This window comes from Gymnodraco acuticeps, unplaced genomic scaffold (assembly GCF_902827175.1).
Source record: "Gymnodraco acuticeps unplaced genomic scaffold, fGymAcu1.1, whole genome shotgun sequence".
In the NCBI taxonomy this organism is placed as follows: domain Eukaryota; kingdom Metazoa; phylum Chordata; class Actinopteri; order Perciformes; family Bathydraconidae; genus Gymnodraco; species Gymnodraco acuticeps.
The window spans coordinates 1,569,869-1,586,758 of record NW_022992344.1 but is presented as its reverse complement, the minus strand read 5'-3'; the positions used below and the strand labels follow the sequence as shown (position 1 = coordinate 1,586,758).

The 16,890-nt window shown below is 37.8% G+C and overlaps 1 protein-coding gene across 1 annotated transcript; it reads left to right on the top strand.

Annotated features, from left to right (window-relative positions):
• Positions 1–686: 686 nt before the first annotated feature.
• esyt3 (extended synaptotagmin-like protein 3) lies at positions 687–16,880 on the top strand. The gene is given in 24 exon segments (XM_034208749.1): positions 687–914; positions 917–1,225; positions 3,037–3,078; positions 4,067–4,201; positions 5,781–5,857; positions 6,001–6,070; positions 6,154–6,243; positions 6,327–6,382; positions 6,466–6,586; positions 6,943–7,119; positions 8,469–8,551; positions 9,285–9,333; positions 9,542–9,631; positions 10,158–10,220; positions 10,316–10,375; positions 12,750–12,821; positions 13,052–13,138; positions 13,906–14,055; positions 14,262–14,593; positions 14,724–14,822; positions 14,986–15,117; positions 15,260–15,365; positions 15,923–15,972; positions 16,140–16,880. Coding segments are annotated over 24 exon segments (2,520 nt in total). The 5' UTR covers positions 687–878; the 3' UTR covers positions 16,174–16,880.
• Positions 16,881–16,890: the final 10 nt, after the last annotated feature.

Below are 16,890 nucleotides of genomic sequence, written 5' to 3'. Positions count from 1 at the left end.
ATAAAAATGAGATAGAATGCCTTTAGCGTAAAAATAAAATGAAAAACAAATGTAGTTTTAAAACATTACAATATTTTATTCAATTCTGGATATTTTCTATATTATACATTTCAGATGCTGAGTTGTAGTGGGTACATCTAACTCTTTCAGATAATCAACACTTGTATTTTGCACAATATAGACTCATTGGGGGATTGCATATGGTTGTATTCTTGGATAATTGATCTAGTCACAAAAAACTGCAGGCATATACAAAATAAAAAACAATGAATAATTCCTGTATTGTCATCACATAGAAATAAAATGAAAAAAAAGAATTATTTTTGTGGTAACAAAATAATTATAGTAAAATAGTTACAATCGCCAAGCTGTAGGGGTACTTATATATAAATATTAATAATAATAATTGATAAACGATAAGAAAGTAAGGTTTAATTGGGATGTAAACATCTGTGTATATTTATATATTTGCATGATGTAAAACATATATGTAAAGCAAAGTCTAAAAAATACACTATGCAACGATTTTACATTCAAACAAAGCTATAAAAGTCACTGCTGATAAATAACAAAAACAAAAGGCCCCTATGACACAAGGCTGCTTTTCCGCATTCATCTTTAGGGTGGAATTCTTTTTTTGTTGTTCGCACTCGCACCAATGGGTGCAGGTGTGTCTACCTGCCTTTTGGGAGTTTCGAACCCGGAAGTTTTAGGACAGCCAGGACTCATTTCACCACCGCACCTATGGAGTGTTCAGTAGCTTACCGTCCCTGATTTGTTTCCTTTAGAAAGCCATGCAAAAGTGACCCGAATTACGTACAATACAATTATCTGTTCGGGCAGTGAGCGTTACTCCTTTTGGACCTCAGGAACCCGCCATGGCATCGACCGGAGAGGATGTTCCCGAGCGGGGGCACCGGGGCTCGCGGACAGCATGTCGATCCACGGCAGCACGGAGAAGCTGAGCCCCTCCGCCGTCAACCGCATCATGATGGAGTTCCTCATGTATTTCGGCCGGGCTTTGCTGATCTTCTACCCCGTGTACCTGACGGGGTACCTGGGCCTCAGTATCAGCTGGGTGGTGCTGTGCATGGTGATGGTCACCTGGTGGAAGAAGAACCGCCAGTGGAAAGACGCCCGGATCGGAGGCGCCATTCACTTTCTGGATAACGAGACTAGTGTGGTGAACAAGGAGCTGCATAGTGCCTTACAAATGGCTTCATGGGTATGTGTTGTGGCCATTATGGGATACAGTTGACAGATTTACTGGTTGTCAAAGAGCAGCTTTTCTAGGGCTAATGGCTTTGGGTAGGAGAGACTGGGGATGGTTGAAACACTTTTAGCATTTTTCTCAGTTACTCACAGACTGTTTGGTTTATACACACATTAACACAATTGTAATAAACGATTGTAAATATGTCTGCTAACTACTTATACAATTAAAAGAGGATTTCACATGGCTTGTTGTCCACAATATTTATTTGAAAGGAAGTCAGATGTTGACCCCTAGCCTCGGGACAGTTGTGAAATTAACTTTCAAATGTTGTCTCAATGAACATAGAGACTATTTTGTCAAAAACAACTTTTTGTTACATTTTAGTGCTTATTACCCATACCTTAAGATTATTACATTTGACACGTTGTTTACATCATTCATTTGAAAGGAGGAACAGACTATGACCACATCCATGAGGACGGTTGCAACATTAGTTTAAAAATAGAAAAGATAGATAGTATAAAGAAAAATAGATACTTTATTCATCCCAAATTGCGAAATGACTTTGTCACAGTAGCAGTGTTGTCAAGCATTAGACAAGTTACACATATTTGAAAGATACAATAACTTACAAATGGAAGCAATTTACATCAGAAACGACTTTTATCACTAGAGTATCGAAATAATACACAATATAAAGAAAATATTGAATACATTGAATACTCTACAATATACAATCTCACTACCAAAATATATAGAAATATACAACAGACACATATTGGCATTGGGTTATAGACATTTAAAAAATTCCACTAATTAATTATCACTTTTTGTATCTATGAGCATAGTTTATTGTTTTTTACATTATACTTGTATTTATTTATACCACAATTACATAGTATAATTTATGTACAAATCTTCTGCAGCCAGACAGCAAAGAGAGTATACTATTGTTGAAGAAAGGTTGAACCCTGGAGGTCAAGCCCTTGTTTTCGGAGCTAAACAAGGCAAAACGTACTGAAACATGTCCGATACTGTAGGGCTTTCTGTTGCCTTGACTACACTACACTTTATTTGCATAGCATGTGCCTCCCATACTCAGGTTTGGGCTGAGCTAGCCAAATGTGTTTTTATTTAGCTGGTTTTGTCTCTGCATATTTGGTTACACCATGCCACACCCACTCAAACGGTGACTCATGGGAACTAAGAAGGGAGAGACAGTGATCGGTTTCCTCTCATGTCGTAGGAATGTAAAATGCACAACGGATCAGATCAACTTTTTGTAGTTAGTGTCTCGCAGATCAATCTTACACAGGTTCATTAAAATACAATGCAGGATTCCATTTGAACAGATTTCCCAATTCACCCAGTGTAAAACCCTTTTCTTTGGTCTTAAAAGAGAGAAATTCCCTCCTCTTTAGCACTGATGGTAATTTATTTGGATATATGCTCTGTATTAGATCATGATTCCAAACTTCTGTTCCAGTCCACAGTTTTGATGCTGCAGGGAAACGTTGGTAAGCTCTAAAAAAGAAATACTCCAAAGCTACTGCTGTCTTTTTTCACTAAGGAATGCTGTCAAATTCCAGGAATGCAATTTGCAGAATGTCTCCCACTCTAATAGAAGCCACATGATTTTATTTAATTTGCTTGAGTTTATGTTGACTTATTTTACCATCTTATTTGCATGATGGATGATTTAATAATAACTGAATGATGTCTTTGTCACCACTATCATGCATGCCACTGTGTTGTTGGGTTGGACAAATACGTACGCCTCTTCATACTTTAACGTTTTTGTACTTTTTTTCCCTTTTAAGGTCCACTTTCCTGATTTTGAGAAAGTTGAATGGCTTAACAAGGTACAGTATCATACTATTCTTAACTCTTATGTGTCCTGGAACTTGCTAAAGAAAGTTGTTGCATTACATTTCCTCTGTAGTTTAAAGGCAGTGCTTAAGAGCTCTATTTACACCCCAACCGTGCCATCCTGGTACTATAGTAGGTCACATGGCCTCATTAGAATGAATTAGATGTAAACTAAAATGCATAGGGGTATTATAGGGATGGTTTGGATAGAGTATATGAGGTACTTAATCAATAATCAATGTATTACCTTCTGTGGATGGCAGTCGATATGCCTCGAGTTTGAAGAAAAAGACTTATGACACGAGCCAAGCAATGTACTGCTTTGGGCAGGGGCAGCAAAACATATTTTAGTCACCTAAAAAAAAGGCCAACATAAAGATATCTTCATCAGTTTTAACAAGCACTGTATTTCGAATAATTTGCCGTCAGACAGCATTTTAAAATGGGAAAAGGAAATGATTCTCTATGCTTTTTTCTAAGCCACCACACTCACACAGTGTATAGATGACAGCGTAAGATTATTGTCCGCAAAGCAGTGAAAGAATGATATCCTTAAAATAGCCTACACTGGTTTTAATTGTTGTACTTATTTATTATACGTTTCTAAATTTCCAAGCTTCGAGGTTGGTTCTCCTTTCAGTTTCTACACATTTCTGGCATGCCAGCCACCATTCACTGTTGGTCATACACTTATTTACACCATACATGAAAAAATCCCAACTATCGCTTTAAACTCACCACTAATATGCTGTGACATAGAAACACAGTTAAATGAGCACCAATTTTCCACTGTGTCGTTCGAATGTTTGTACCAGCATAAACCATTTAAGTCTTTTTGACTTGGAAAAATAATGCTACGAAAACTGTCTGATGCATTTAATGTATTGCCTGTTATTGAAGAAGACTGTACTGTATGTGCTGTTTGATTAAGGTGTGGAATCAAGGCGTTTTCACATGCTCCATTCTTGTTTGTATATTTAGGTGTTGGAGCAGGCCTGGCCCTTCTTTGGGATGTACATGGAGAAGCTCCTGAAGGAAAACATCCAGCCGGCCATCAGACTCTCCAGCTCTGCGCTCAAAATGTTCACCTTCACCAAGGTCCACTTTGGACACTTAGTAAGTTTGCAACGCCATTTATTTAAGTGTTCAGTCAAAATGTATAACAATCTTTTACTAAATGTTTGTAAAGCAAAGCACACCTGTGATTTGGTTTGGGTAGAAATATTTCGACACACATGTATCTGATAAACTGAGGGGTGAATTTGCAATAAGAATTGTGGGGTTTTTGCAGCTGCTAAACATGTGCTAAACCGACACAAAGCATGCATAACAGGCACTGCCAAACAGGTAGCGTCTCTGTTCTGTTTGTATGTCCAGATTTAGATCAATCAGGAAATACAAAGAGATATGGCGCAAAGTTGGCTCATTTAACTTAATTGCTAAAAAAAACATTTTAAGTAAAAAAGATCTGTGCTTATAGTAACATGCAGTTACTGGAAACTAGTGTGTCCAGTGGCTTAGTGTTTTTTTCCTTTTTTCGGCCAGATTAGCCTTTATTGGAAAGTGACACGGCTAAAAAGGGGAGACAAAGGGGATGACATACACTGAACAAAAATATAAATGCAACACTTTTGTTTTTGCTCCCATTTTTCATGAGATGAACTCAAAGATCTAAAACATTTTCTATATACACAAAATAACCATTTCTCTCAAATATTGTTCACAAATCTGAAACAATCTGTGATAGTGAGCACTTCTCCTTTGCCGAGATAATCCATCCCACCTCACAGGTGTGGCATATCAAGATGCTGATTAGACAGCATGATTATTGCACAGGTGTGCCTTAGGCTGGCCACAATAAAAGGCCACTCTGAAACGTGCAGTTTTGCTTTATTGGGGGGGGTCTGGGGGGGTCCGAAAACCAGTCAGTATCTGGTGTGACCACCATTTGCCTCACGCAGTGCAACACATCTCCTTCGCATAGAGTTGATCAGGTTGTTGATTGTGGCCTGTGGAATGTTGGTCCACTCCTCTTCAATGGCTGTGCGAAGTTGCTGGATATTGGCGGAAGGAGAAGTGCTCACTATCACAGATTTTTTCAGATTCTGAACAATATTTGAGAGAAATGGTTATTTTGTGTATATAGAAAATGTTTTAGATCTTTGAGTTCATCTCATGAAAAATGGGAGCAAAAACAAAATTGTTGCATTTATATTTTTGTTCAGTGTAAGTAAAGGATCCCAGGTTGAATCTGGGTCCTCCACACGGGGACTAAGCCCAACTACATGGGCTGCCAGCTTTACCAGTTGAACTAAATGGCGGCCCCTGAAGTGCATTTATAAGGGCTGTCAGCCCTCTCTTACTTATTTTGGAAGGCGATGACAGTGGTGGCATTGAAAAATAAATGAATAAAGCTACCTTACATGTCATTTTGAAATAAACACGGGGAAAAACGAGAAAACAGCCTTCCGACTCAATCAATCCTCACAACAGACGATGGTTACAATTTAAAAAAGAAAAAAAAGAGGAAATTGCATACATTTTCCACCATATTAGCACAATATGTTTTGTGACTTTGACGTGGCCGATAGCTGGTGCAAATAATGCACAATTCACTCGACCACAATCCATTCTTTGTTGACAGTGTGGTGTCTCATTCAAGATGGCTTACTTTAAAATGTTTTTCTATTTCCAGCCTCTTAGAATCACTGGAATGAAAGCATACACAGATGAAGTGGATCATAGGGAGGTGGTTCTGGACCTAAATATATGGTAGGTCAGATACATTTCTCATGTCAGAGCTGCCATTTACTTTACGTCATTTGGTTTTAATGGCAAGAGACTAGTAGGTGTGCATGTATTTTACCCTCACAGCATTTTCATTACTCTTCTCTCTATCACTGTTCACTTTGCAGTTATGAAAGTGACGTGGACATCGACGCTGAGGTGCAGCCGCCGATCAAAGCTGGCGTCAAAGGACTTAAAGTAGGCTTCTCTTTGTCTTTTGGGTTAGGGTTATCATCATAACATGTGTTTACAAGTGTTGTAAAATTACTTCAATATTCCAGCTCCAGGGAATGATGAGGGTCATTCTGGAGCCTCTTATTGGTCAAGCACCACTGATTGGAGGAGTCACCTTTTTCTTCATTCGCCGCCCTGTGAGTGATATTTTCTCGACCATACTGTCCTCAATCAAGCTGCTTGATTGGCCAAGTTTAAAACTCTGAATACATTTTTTCAGACCCTTCAAATCAACTGGACTGGCATGACCAACCTTTTGGACAGCCCTGGCTTCAGGTTAGACTGTTAAAGGTCACTTCAACATTTTACTGTTTAATTGTTTAGTCAAAAGTCCTCTCAATTCATCTGTTCTTTTTCAGCTCCTTGTCTGAGGGGACAATAATGGACATCATCGCCTCGCTCATGGTGCTGCCCAACCGCATGTGTATACCCCTCATAGACCAAGTCAAAGTCGACCAGATGAGGTTCCCACTACCCCGAGTATGTAAGATATAATTTCCATTTCACAGAGTAATCTTCATCTTATCACATACTGCAACTTGCATTTTCAAATACCCTGCCATTGGCTTAGGGCGGGACAATACGTTTTTTGATGTAAATGTAATATACAGTAGGAACCATACTTTCAAATGTTACTATAAGTCTTTTTTAGTGATTGATAATCGATTTGTGTTCAGTTCAATGCAATTTAAAAAATAAATAAAACTATGTTGGAAATACTTTCCTTATTAGTTTTCAATGTATTTGTCTTTCAACTGTTTTGTACATTGGTTAGGATTTAGTCTTTCATGTTGAACAAGCTTTTTTGTTTGAATCTCTTCTTGTCTGCTCCTCAGGGCGTGGTGAGGGTCCACTTGCTTGAGGCTAGAGACCTGGTGGCGAAGGACACATACATGATGGGATTAGTCAAGGGCAAATCAGATCCCTATGCAACTCTCAGAGTGGGCAACAGACAAGTCAAAAGCAAGACAGTCAAAGAGAATTTGCACCCCAGATGGAATGAAGTGTATGAGGTAAAATAACAGTGATTATGTGAAAACTTAATTCACTTTAGTGTAACTTTCATGCTTTGGTTTCAATGGTTGGATTACTATTTTTTGTTCATTTTTCTTTTATGTTATTAAAGCACCTGGATAAGCTAAAAAAATGCATGAACATTGTGATTTTAAATGCACTGTAATCCTGTGTGTATTCTGGTATGCAAAAATAGAAAAATGCTGAAGAGATACTAAAATAATTGTTAGCAAGTACTTTGTATAATGTTAGATTGGATGTAGTCACAATGACAACACCCATTGGTTTAAACTTTATAGACTATCCTTTTGAAGACTATGGTTTGACATTTTGCCGTCACCATCTTTTTTTTGGTGGAGCCAAAAGTAATCCTATTTGTACAAGAGTCTGGAACTGGATAAGAGTGAGGCCATGCGCTGGATATATTAGCAAAACAAACGCTTAGTTACCAACTACCTAGCTTGGTTAGCAAGGTGAATCTGTAACTAACATAACCTGTAATATTATTTGGGATGCTAATTTTGGCTAGCTAAAAACAGGCTTTTTTGCAATGTACTTGTGAGAAAAAAGGATCAGGCAACTCCTTTTGAGTGTCTTATAGTACAATGAGCTAAGCTAGCAATACAGTGAGCTAATACCTGCTAATTAGTGCTAAGTCTGCTTACATGCATATAAAATGGGGCACAGTCTCTATATTATTTCAAAAATGTCAACAATTATTTAAAAGGCATACATTCCAAAGCATGGCTGAGAGGTCATGTTCAGTGACTCAAATGAATAGTGAAGTGAAGCGAAGCCTATCAGACAGGTTGAAGATGTTACTGAACTCATCTACCATGCAAAACAGCTGCGCCTTTAATGAGGCAACATTTTGGTCTGTATTACAAAATTGTTAAAGAAAATGTAACCTCCTGCAGTGATTATGAATATGGAAATCAGCTAAAGTGAAAAACAGTTTTTTGTAAAACGGTATTATAAGAGGAACTTAAGAGGAACTGCAGTTTTTGGTACTAATGGGTGGCTTCATTTGTCAACCCTGGAGGTTGCTGACAATTTTCTTTTAGGTTTTTTGCACCAATAACTGCAAATTCAAGTGTATCAACTAACATTCTTTGTAGATGTGTGATTTGTTAAAGAATAAGCTCTCTAAATGTTGTAGAAATATAATTAAGTCTTCTGAAGCTTGCTCTTTAATTCAATATGGTCACTTTTCTTAAAACACTTATATACTTATTGTGTTATTAACAAATAAAGGATTTCTGATTCTGATTTTTGAACTGATGTTAACATTGACTTTCCCATCAAAAATAACATTAGTAACATCCACCTTCTCTTTATCTGTGTGCAGTTTGTCGTCCATGAAGCCCCAGGGCAGGAGCTGGAGTTGGAGATGTATGATGAGGACACAGATAAAGATGACTCCCTGGGAACGTAAGAAACTATCAAATACCAGTGGGAAAAAGTAGGGATAATGCTGTCTAAGTCACATGAATGGTTTTCATTCCTCTATATAAAAGTAATCTGATAGGGAACTCAAGGAATGGAATACTTTCCCAAGTGTTACCTTTTACCATGCTATATTACAATCCTATAATGGCATTTAACCACACCTTATATGGTTACTTGATAAAACATATACAGTAGCTTGTATGGAGAAATATGAATAGCTTACATATTACGTATAAATCAGTGCTTCTCAAAGTGTGGTCCGCGGACCACTGGTGGTCCGTGAGCGCCCCACTGGTGGTCCGTGAGCGCCCCACTGGTGGTCCGTGAGCGCCCCACTGGTGGTCCGTGAGCGCCCCATTGGTGGTCCGTGAGCGCCCCCTAGTGGTCCGTGAGTATATTGGTAACATTTCACATTTAAGTTTTCCGCACTCTCGCGGGAATGTCTCCGCAATGGAGCAAGCTTAAGTTTAACTTTCAATTGCAGGATATAGCCCAGCGCAACACCTTCATCACACATGTTGCCACGTGTTTGTACCATTTTCAAGTGATTTGTAATCTGTTCTAGAAAAACGATGTGATTTTGGATATTAGTGGAGTTAGGTGGTTCGCGAGTGTTTTTTTATTGGTTAAGTGGTCCTTGGTATAAATTAAAGTATATTCTCAAGGTTACTGGTATAAAGTTTTCACTTGCCATCATTTGTCATTATCACCGTAGGTTTAACCTTGATTTCGGAGAAGTGAAAAAGAAGATAGAAATGGATCAGGTGAGCTTGAATTAATAATGTGGATATATAAAATAAAGGGATTTTTGCCTAATGAATACTTTTTTCCCCATTCTGCAATAGAAAAAGGAAATATTACTCAAACTGATTGCATTCTAAAGCATTTCTAATCATTTTCACCAGTTTTCTGTTTAAATGCAGTCATGTTTTGAATCTCATGTTGATAAATGGATCTTCCTCACTGTTGTAGTGGTTTCCTCTGGTAGGCGTCCAGAATGGAGAAGTTCATCTCAAGCTCCAGTGGTTTTCCCTTAAGTCTGAGCCCGAACTGCTGAGGGAGGTAACCACATTGTTGCTTTCATTTCTTCTATCCAGATATTTTCATTAACATCTTTATTCAATGTCATCAGGTTCTTATATTACTTGTCATTCTTCTGGCCACATATTTGCATTAATCTTAAAAGGGATAGTTTGGATTTTTAGTGTGAGATTTACTCTAATCATTCAAATAAAATATCAGTTGAATAGTGTTCTGTATTGGGAATATTTTCACCACTTTGCATTCAGAAAGCCCATTCTGAGCGGAAAGCGCAACCTATGTTTTCTTTAAAGCCACCAGACTCCTTGGCCAAAGGAGTGAAGCATTGAACTGCTGCCCCAATCACCAGCAGTTCAATGCTAATATTCCATTATACTACTGCGTACCAACTGTTATCTGCTGTAGTTATTACAATTAATACAGACAATTACCTCATATAACCCCATTTCAAACAATCCTAACTATCCCTGTAACTTTGTAAGTTTGCCCCTGTGTGTTACTTTATCTTGTTAATCATTTATGACACTCTGCCATCACTCTCTTCCAGTCTTCAGATGGCCTTGCTTGTGCCATGCTTGCAGTGTATCTGGACAATGCCTCAAACCTACCAGTAAGTGTTTTCCAATGGGCACTGTTGTTGTTAAGAGCAGGTAACGCTAACAAGAATCACAAATGTGCTAATGTATTCTTGTGTCTTGTGTGCAGAAAGACCACAGCGAGATGACGGAGCATCAGAAACACAAGAAGCCTGCAAAAGAAGCTCGGGTAAGCTCCCTCCCCAGTATTCACTATAAAAATCAGCTGGGCTGGATCGTGTAGACCCCAGACTCAGAGGCCAAAAATTGACAATTGTCATTACTTTGGTGTGTTGTAGTTTAATTTATTAAATAATGACCACTTAAGTACAGTGTTGCCCTTGAGAAAGAGGGTCAGTGTTTTGTTCGTCAAGTAGTCAACACAATACCAAGATCATCAGATCACATCATTGTTCAGAATAGAAAAAGCAGGCGTTGTTATTTAATGGTTATTGTGCAGGGACAGGTATTTAGTGTAAACCAATATGACAAACCACAGCTTAAAGATCATTTTCAATGCCCATCCCTACAATATATTGACTTTGAAAATACACCAAAGTAAACAAGAAATATGCAGGAGACAGTACACAACACAAACTCAACAAAAGCTGCAAACATTTAAAACACAACATTTAAAACTTGACATGAAAATCCAGAAAAAATAAACAAGACCCAAACTTTATGTTCAAGATGCTCCAACAAATTCCTGTTTACATGACTAATCCCTCTTCAAAACCGCTTTATTTTCAGTTTGAATTGATCCCAGTTTCCCAGCCATTTTATCCCAGTTCCCAGTATTTAATATAGTGCGAATGAATGCAAGAAATAACATATTTTTCAAGTAGTTCATGAAGGCGTAGCTTGAATCTGGCATGTCTTTCCCGTTACTGCCTTAAAATATGACTGTACTTTTGTATATTGATGTCAAACAAAAGCCTTGGTTGGATCAGATGTTTTCTGGGAGTGCCTCAGGAGAACTTGTCTCTGTGTGGAGCTGGTGTTTCCTGTTTGTCCAGTGCATTTCTGCCATTTGATCATGTGGGTGTGTTTATTACCAGCTAGTGTCCATGTTGTTGGTTTTCTCCCTTTACCTGAGGCTTGTTCAGGAAGATTTTCCCAGCAAAAAGACCGGTGCAGAACAGTGTTAAAAACAGAGCGAATTGAACAATTTATAAATAAATGTATGAATATAATAATTTGCCCTTGTTGGAATTCAAATGCAGGCAAATATCTGTTCTGTATTATAAGTTACTGAAATGGTAAATATATAAGATCTTCAATAAATGCAATTGAGGTCACAGATTACTTCCTGGTTTTTCTGAGAAATATATTTGACTTACTCAATCTTGTGTACAACTTTATTCAGCTGGTATCAAAGGCATTTATGATCACATTGTGTGAATTATTTAAGGGAACCTTTTGACCCAGACTGGTTAATGATAAATATATCTAAAAACAGTCACCTAAGTTGAACTGTGGATGTGTGTTATAGCCTCTAAATGCCCTCTGGTGGCCTTTATGTGAACATACATGGCAGAGAATTGTGAGACACCAAACTGCATTCACAAGTTAAGAACTAATTCAGTGTTGCAGACATAGTCACCTTTTTACTTAATTAAGAATATGAGTGCTTGCTTAAAAGTACAAACATATCATCAAAATATACTGAAAGTACTAAAAGTAATTATTATGCAGAAAAGCACATTTCTGAATAAGGTATGTTACAAGCATATAATACGATTAATTAATTAAAAGTAGAGCTAGTTATAGGTTAAATTATGCAGATGAACCTATACTAATACATAATCAATAATTGTACATCCTTAATTTAAGTATAAGTTACTAAACCTTTTTAAATCAAATTAGTTGAGTTAGAAGTATTTTCACTGAGATGAATTGTAAAGTTGAATAAAAAGGAAATAATCTAGTAAAGAACAAAAACTCTGAATGTACTGAGTTACATTCAATAACTAAATGTAATTATCCTGCGCTACATTGGGTCAAAGACAGCCTTGTAAGGGTGGTTTGTTCATTTTTGGAAGATACCAATACTCAGTGAATTTATTTTAAGTGAAGCAAAAATGTCACATTATATCCAATGATTTTTCCCATTGACAATATCACTCACTAAAGGGCAATATTGAATATAGGCTCCTATACTTTGAATATATCTTGAGCTAGCATCCTTCCCAGTGGAATGTTGTCAACATGCTCATGCTAGCATGCTAGTTGTGGCTGTGGCATTCACATTTTTCTCCAGTAATAATACTTCTCAAAACATCTGTTTTAACGTGAACCAGATGGTATGACGTGTCTGTGAAGTATTATGGAATGGAATGCTTCACCTATCCAACCTGGAAGGCAGCAGGCTGCTTTCAGATAAACTAGCTTTTTGGCTTGTTAGCGTGTCAGATGGGAACTTTGCAAATGTATTGTTGATATTGATAATAACACACATTTGTACAATTCTTATAAATATGTATCATTGTTCTTGGGCTTTTCTGTCATTGACAAAGTGACATTTTGCTGAATAAATCATGCTGACTGATTTACCTTGTTTTCAGCTTACAAAGAGAGCTGCCACCCTGAACTCCTATGTGGAATTTGCCATTGATAAGGATGTTAAGAAAAGCAAGGTATGGCTCTCGCTTTGTCACATTTAATACACTATTTTCTCAAAAAATCATTGTGTCAATACAATATCTTTTAATGCATGTTTATAATTGATTTAATATATTTTGCACAGTAAAACCTAATATCTGTAATTGCAAATTGAGATGTCTGATGATTTAGCAAATATCCAGCTTTTCGCAAAGAAAACCATTAACCTGTAGTTATTTCTCTTCAATCTCTCCTCATTTCATAGGTTGCGTATGCATCTAAAGACCCAAAGTGGGAGGAGGGCTTCACCTTCTTTGTGCATAATGTCAAAACACAGCAGCTCATGATTCAGGTGGGTAATAATATTTGTATTTGATGAACCAACTCGTTTAAAGGTGGGGTAGGTAAGTTTGAGAAACCGGCTCGAGATACACTTTTTGTTATATTCCATGGAATGCTCTTAAAGGTGGGTTATGTAATTTATTTCAGAAACACTTTTTTATTATTCAATGGAATGCTCTTAACATCCCGATAGCAATAAATGCTTTGACAATAAATACATAAAAAAATGTCATCTGTGGAAGCCGTGGTACTGTAAAAAGCATGACCAATCATTTTACCCGGCCCGGCTAAAATGACTGGATGGCCTACCTGCCTGTCAGCCTTCCATCTGTGCACAAACTTATCTCGTGCCCTCATTGGTCATGTGCGCGTTCGTGTGTGTTGGAGGAGGGGCTCTTTAAGGAAGTGGCAGATTTTTTCCGGTTGTGTATTTTCAAATTCTAGCGCACTCGAGCTGATTTCTCCAAAATTACCTACCCCACCTTTAATGGTATTGTATAGAAACAAACTTTAATTCACATTACTTGTGGTGATTTTCCCCACATTTTGTTCAAACTTAGTTTTACAAGTTACATCCAGGTTGAAATCTCCAACCTGTATGTGTCAATATGTACAGATACTGTGACTTTCTTGTTATTTGATCCAAATGATACCAAAAAAACAAAATCGTAAATGTTGTTATTCTAGACCTCCATCAATCAGGCATATGTCCTCAAGTGAAATACAATGTTTTTCATTCAGTATTTTATTGGTTTGATATGTTTTCTCCTTGTCCAGGTCAAAGAGCATGATAAGAAGACTCAGCTCGGTATTTTCAACTTGCCCCTGAGTCGCCTCCTCGACACCTCCGACATGACTTTAGACCAGCGCTTTGTGCTGGAACGCTCCGGAGCCAACAGCCAGATCCAGCTGAAAGCCACTCTCAGGGTGAGTACACAACTTTGGCAAGCACTGGGGCTGGGCAATATAAAGATATACTATTGATATTGTGATATTAGACATGATATCACTTACATTTTCAATATCCCAATATCGTAAGTGTTGTCGTGTACTGGTTTTAAACGCTGCATTACCGTAAAGTGATGTACATTGTGTCACTGACTTAAGCAAGCCATGTTCTCTTCGCTCAATAGATTCTCACTGTCGAAAAGCCTCCACCCACGATTATTCTAAACCCTTCTCCACAAGACAAAAAACAAATACCACAGACTAACCAAGGAGGTAAGGCTCCTGCATCCACTCCCGCTGTAGCTACATCCTCCTCTGCAGCACTTTCCCCCAACACCAACCCCACTTCCACACCCTCAACTGCATCCTGGGACACCAAGAGTCGCTCAGATGAAATCTGGCGGCCGCCACCCTCCACACCGAACATGCGTCGTCGCTATGACTCCCAGAGCCTGTTGTCAGACAACTCCATCGCCTCGTCACGTTTTGACCTTTCAGATGGGGCATCTTATCCAGAGTAAGCTTTGTTCTATTTCCTTTTTTCATAACGCCAGTGCCCTCCCTTCAACATTTTTTTGAACGTAATGAACTTAACTTTGTGGACCCAAGAGCAAGTGGACATATTCATATGTTTTTTATCCATATAGGGCCATCAGCAAACATCAGGGTTCATTTGGGGAGATCCAGCTGACTGTACGCTACGCCAGCCTGAGGAACAAACTCATCGTCCTGGTTAACTCCTGCAGGTAAAACCCAAAAAGCATAACAGGGCCTCTTTAAATGCTGTAACTGAATCCAACATAACAAACCGGAAATGGCTGTGATTTAACTTACATACGGTTTTCCCCTTCAATTTCATATGGCTAACCCCAGCTATGGTAATCCGTTGTGTGTACCTGTTGCTTACAGGAACTTATTCCGCACCAGTGAGAATGGCACAGACTCTTATGTCCGCCTGTATTTCCTCCCTGACCAAACCTGGATACATCGCAAGAGGACGCAGGCCAAGAAGAGGACAGTCAATCCTGTCTTCAATCACAAGTAAGCTTTTTGGATTCATGACACATTTGCACGAAAGAAAAAACATATTCTTTATTTCTTATTACCAAGGTTAAGCAGTTGCTGTATGTTTACTTCTGATTGGTTTTCTGGAATTGTTTGCTCTAACTCTCTTTCATTGTAGGTTTGAATTTGATGTTTCACTTCAAGAAGCACAAACCAGGAAGTTGGATGTGTCCGTGAAAAATGGGAAAATGTTCCACTCGCGGGAGAGGAAAGACATTGGCATGGTGGGTAATACTACTTGTGATTCAACATTGTGTATACTGTTAGACGAGGACATTATGGTGAGTCAATCATACAGTCTCTTAATGTCCAACTTTAGTTTAATTCAATGTTGTAAACGTTTTCTTTTTTTCCCCCCAAACACACAGTTTATTGCAAAACCAATGTCTTGACCGCTATTGTTGTCACACTTTTGCAGTTAGCACCTCAGTTTCCACAATATGAGGAAAATATGTAACAAAGTGTTGAATATTGCAATAATAACAATTCAACTTGCAATAAATAAAAGGATATCATAGTCATCTAAATTGGGCTTTCCTGCTGCTTTCAGTATACTGCTGAATAAGACAAAAAATAGCTTGTTGAAGTAAAAAAATTAAGAGAATAATTCTTAACATTATTTTGATCTATCGTCGAACGCATCACAAAAAACATCACCAAAAAAATAAAGATGATTATATTTCCTATTTATTTGTAATCAAGTTATTGCAATCGTAATTAAAAAAAAACAATATTTGTATCAGTATGTGGACTAATTTCCAAGTTATGCTCCCGCTCACAGGTGATGATCGATCTTTCACAGTTGGAATTAGCCAAAGGCGTCACAGAATGGTATGGAATGCAGTTTTTCACTTTTCCATGATTTTTGTTAAACATAAGCTGAAGCATTCTGAATTTAAAGATATTTCCCACCATCATTGTATATTATATATGTGTCCTGGTCGATAGTAGTCATCCAGTATAATTATATTCATATTTATTTTCCCTTTCCTTTTAAGGTATGAGCTCACACTGCCTGGCCTGAAGCTGTAAAACTTCTGTTTGCAGATTAAAGAGCAGCTCCACAGGCACTGATACAGTAAATATTGGGAGAGGTGCATAGTCCTTTGTTTTCCTTATCAACGTGGACCAGAGTTGGGTTTTTCAAATACACCACTAATCCCATCTGAGATACTGGGTATGTTTTGTTACTGTATTTGAAGGCTCTGCACTCACGTACCTGCACCTACTTAGGGAATAAAGTGTTACAGAAACCCCTATGATATGACCAAATATTTTTGAGCAGACATACAGCTGCCTATTAGACTACCCAGATTATGCAACGTGTCATTTTCCCTTCTTCTTGTTATTCCTCAAATAGAGGACAGCAAACATGTATATTTTTTTCCTGCTTTGGACTATTCTTATTTTTTTACTTGTGTGTTCCCTACAAAAGAGCATCTTCATTCCACATGTTTTATTTGTTGATGTTCCTGAATAATAATGCTTTTGCTAAGCATGAATTGACCTTGTTATGTAAAAATAATTACTCTATCAGAGCACGATTGTATTTATACTTCACAAGAAACAAGATAATTATGTAATTTGGATTTGTTCTTTGTAAGAGGTTTGGGTTTTGACTCGATCTGAGCCAAAGTTAACCTTTTGTGTTTTTGTGTAAATATTTTGGTAGTATTGATAGTTTTGATGTACTATTTTGTATTGGGGGAAATAAAGCAAGTGTGTGTGTATTGCAGCAATCAAAGAAAT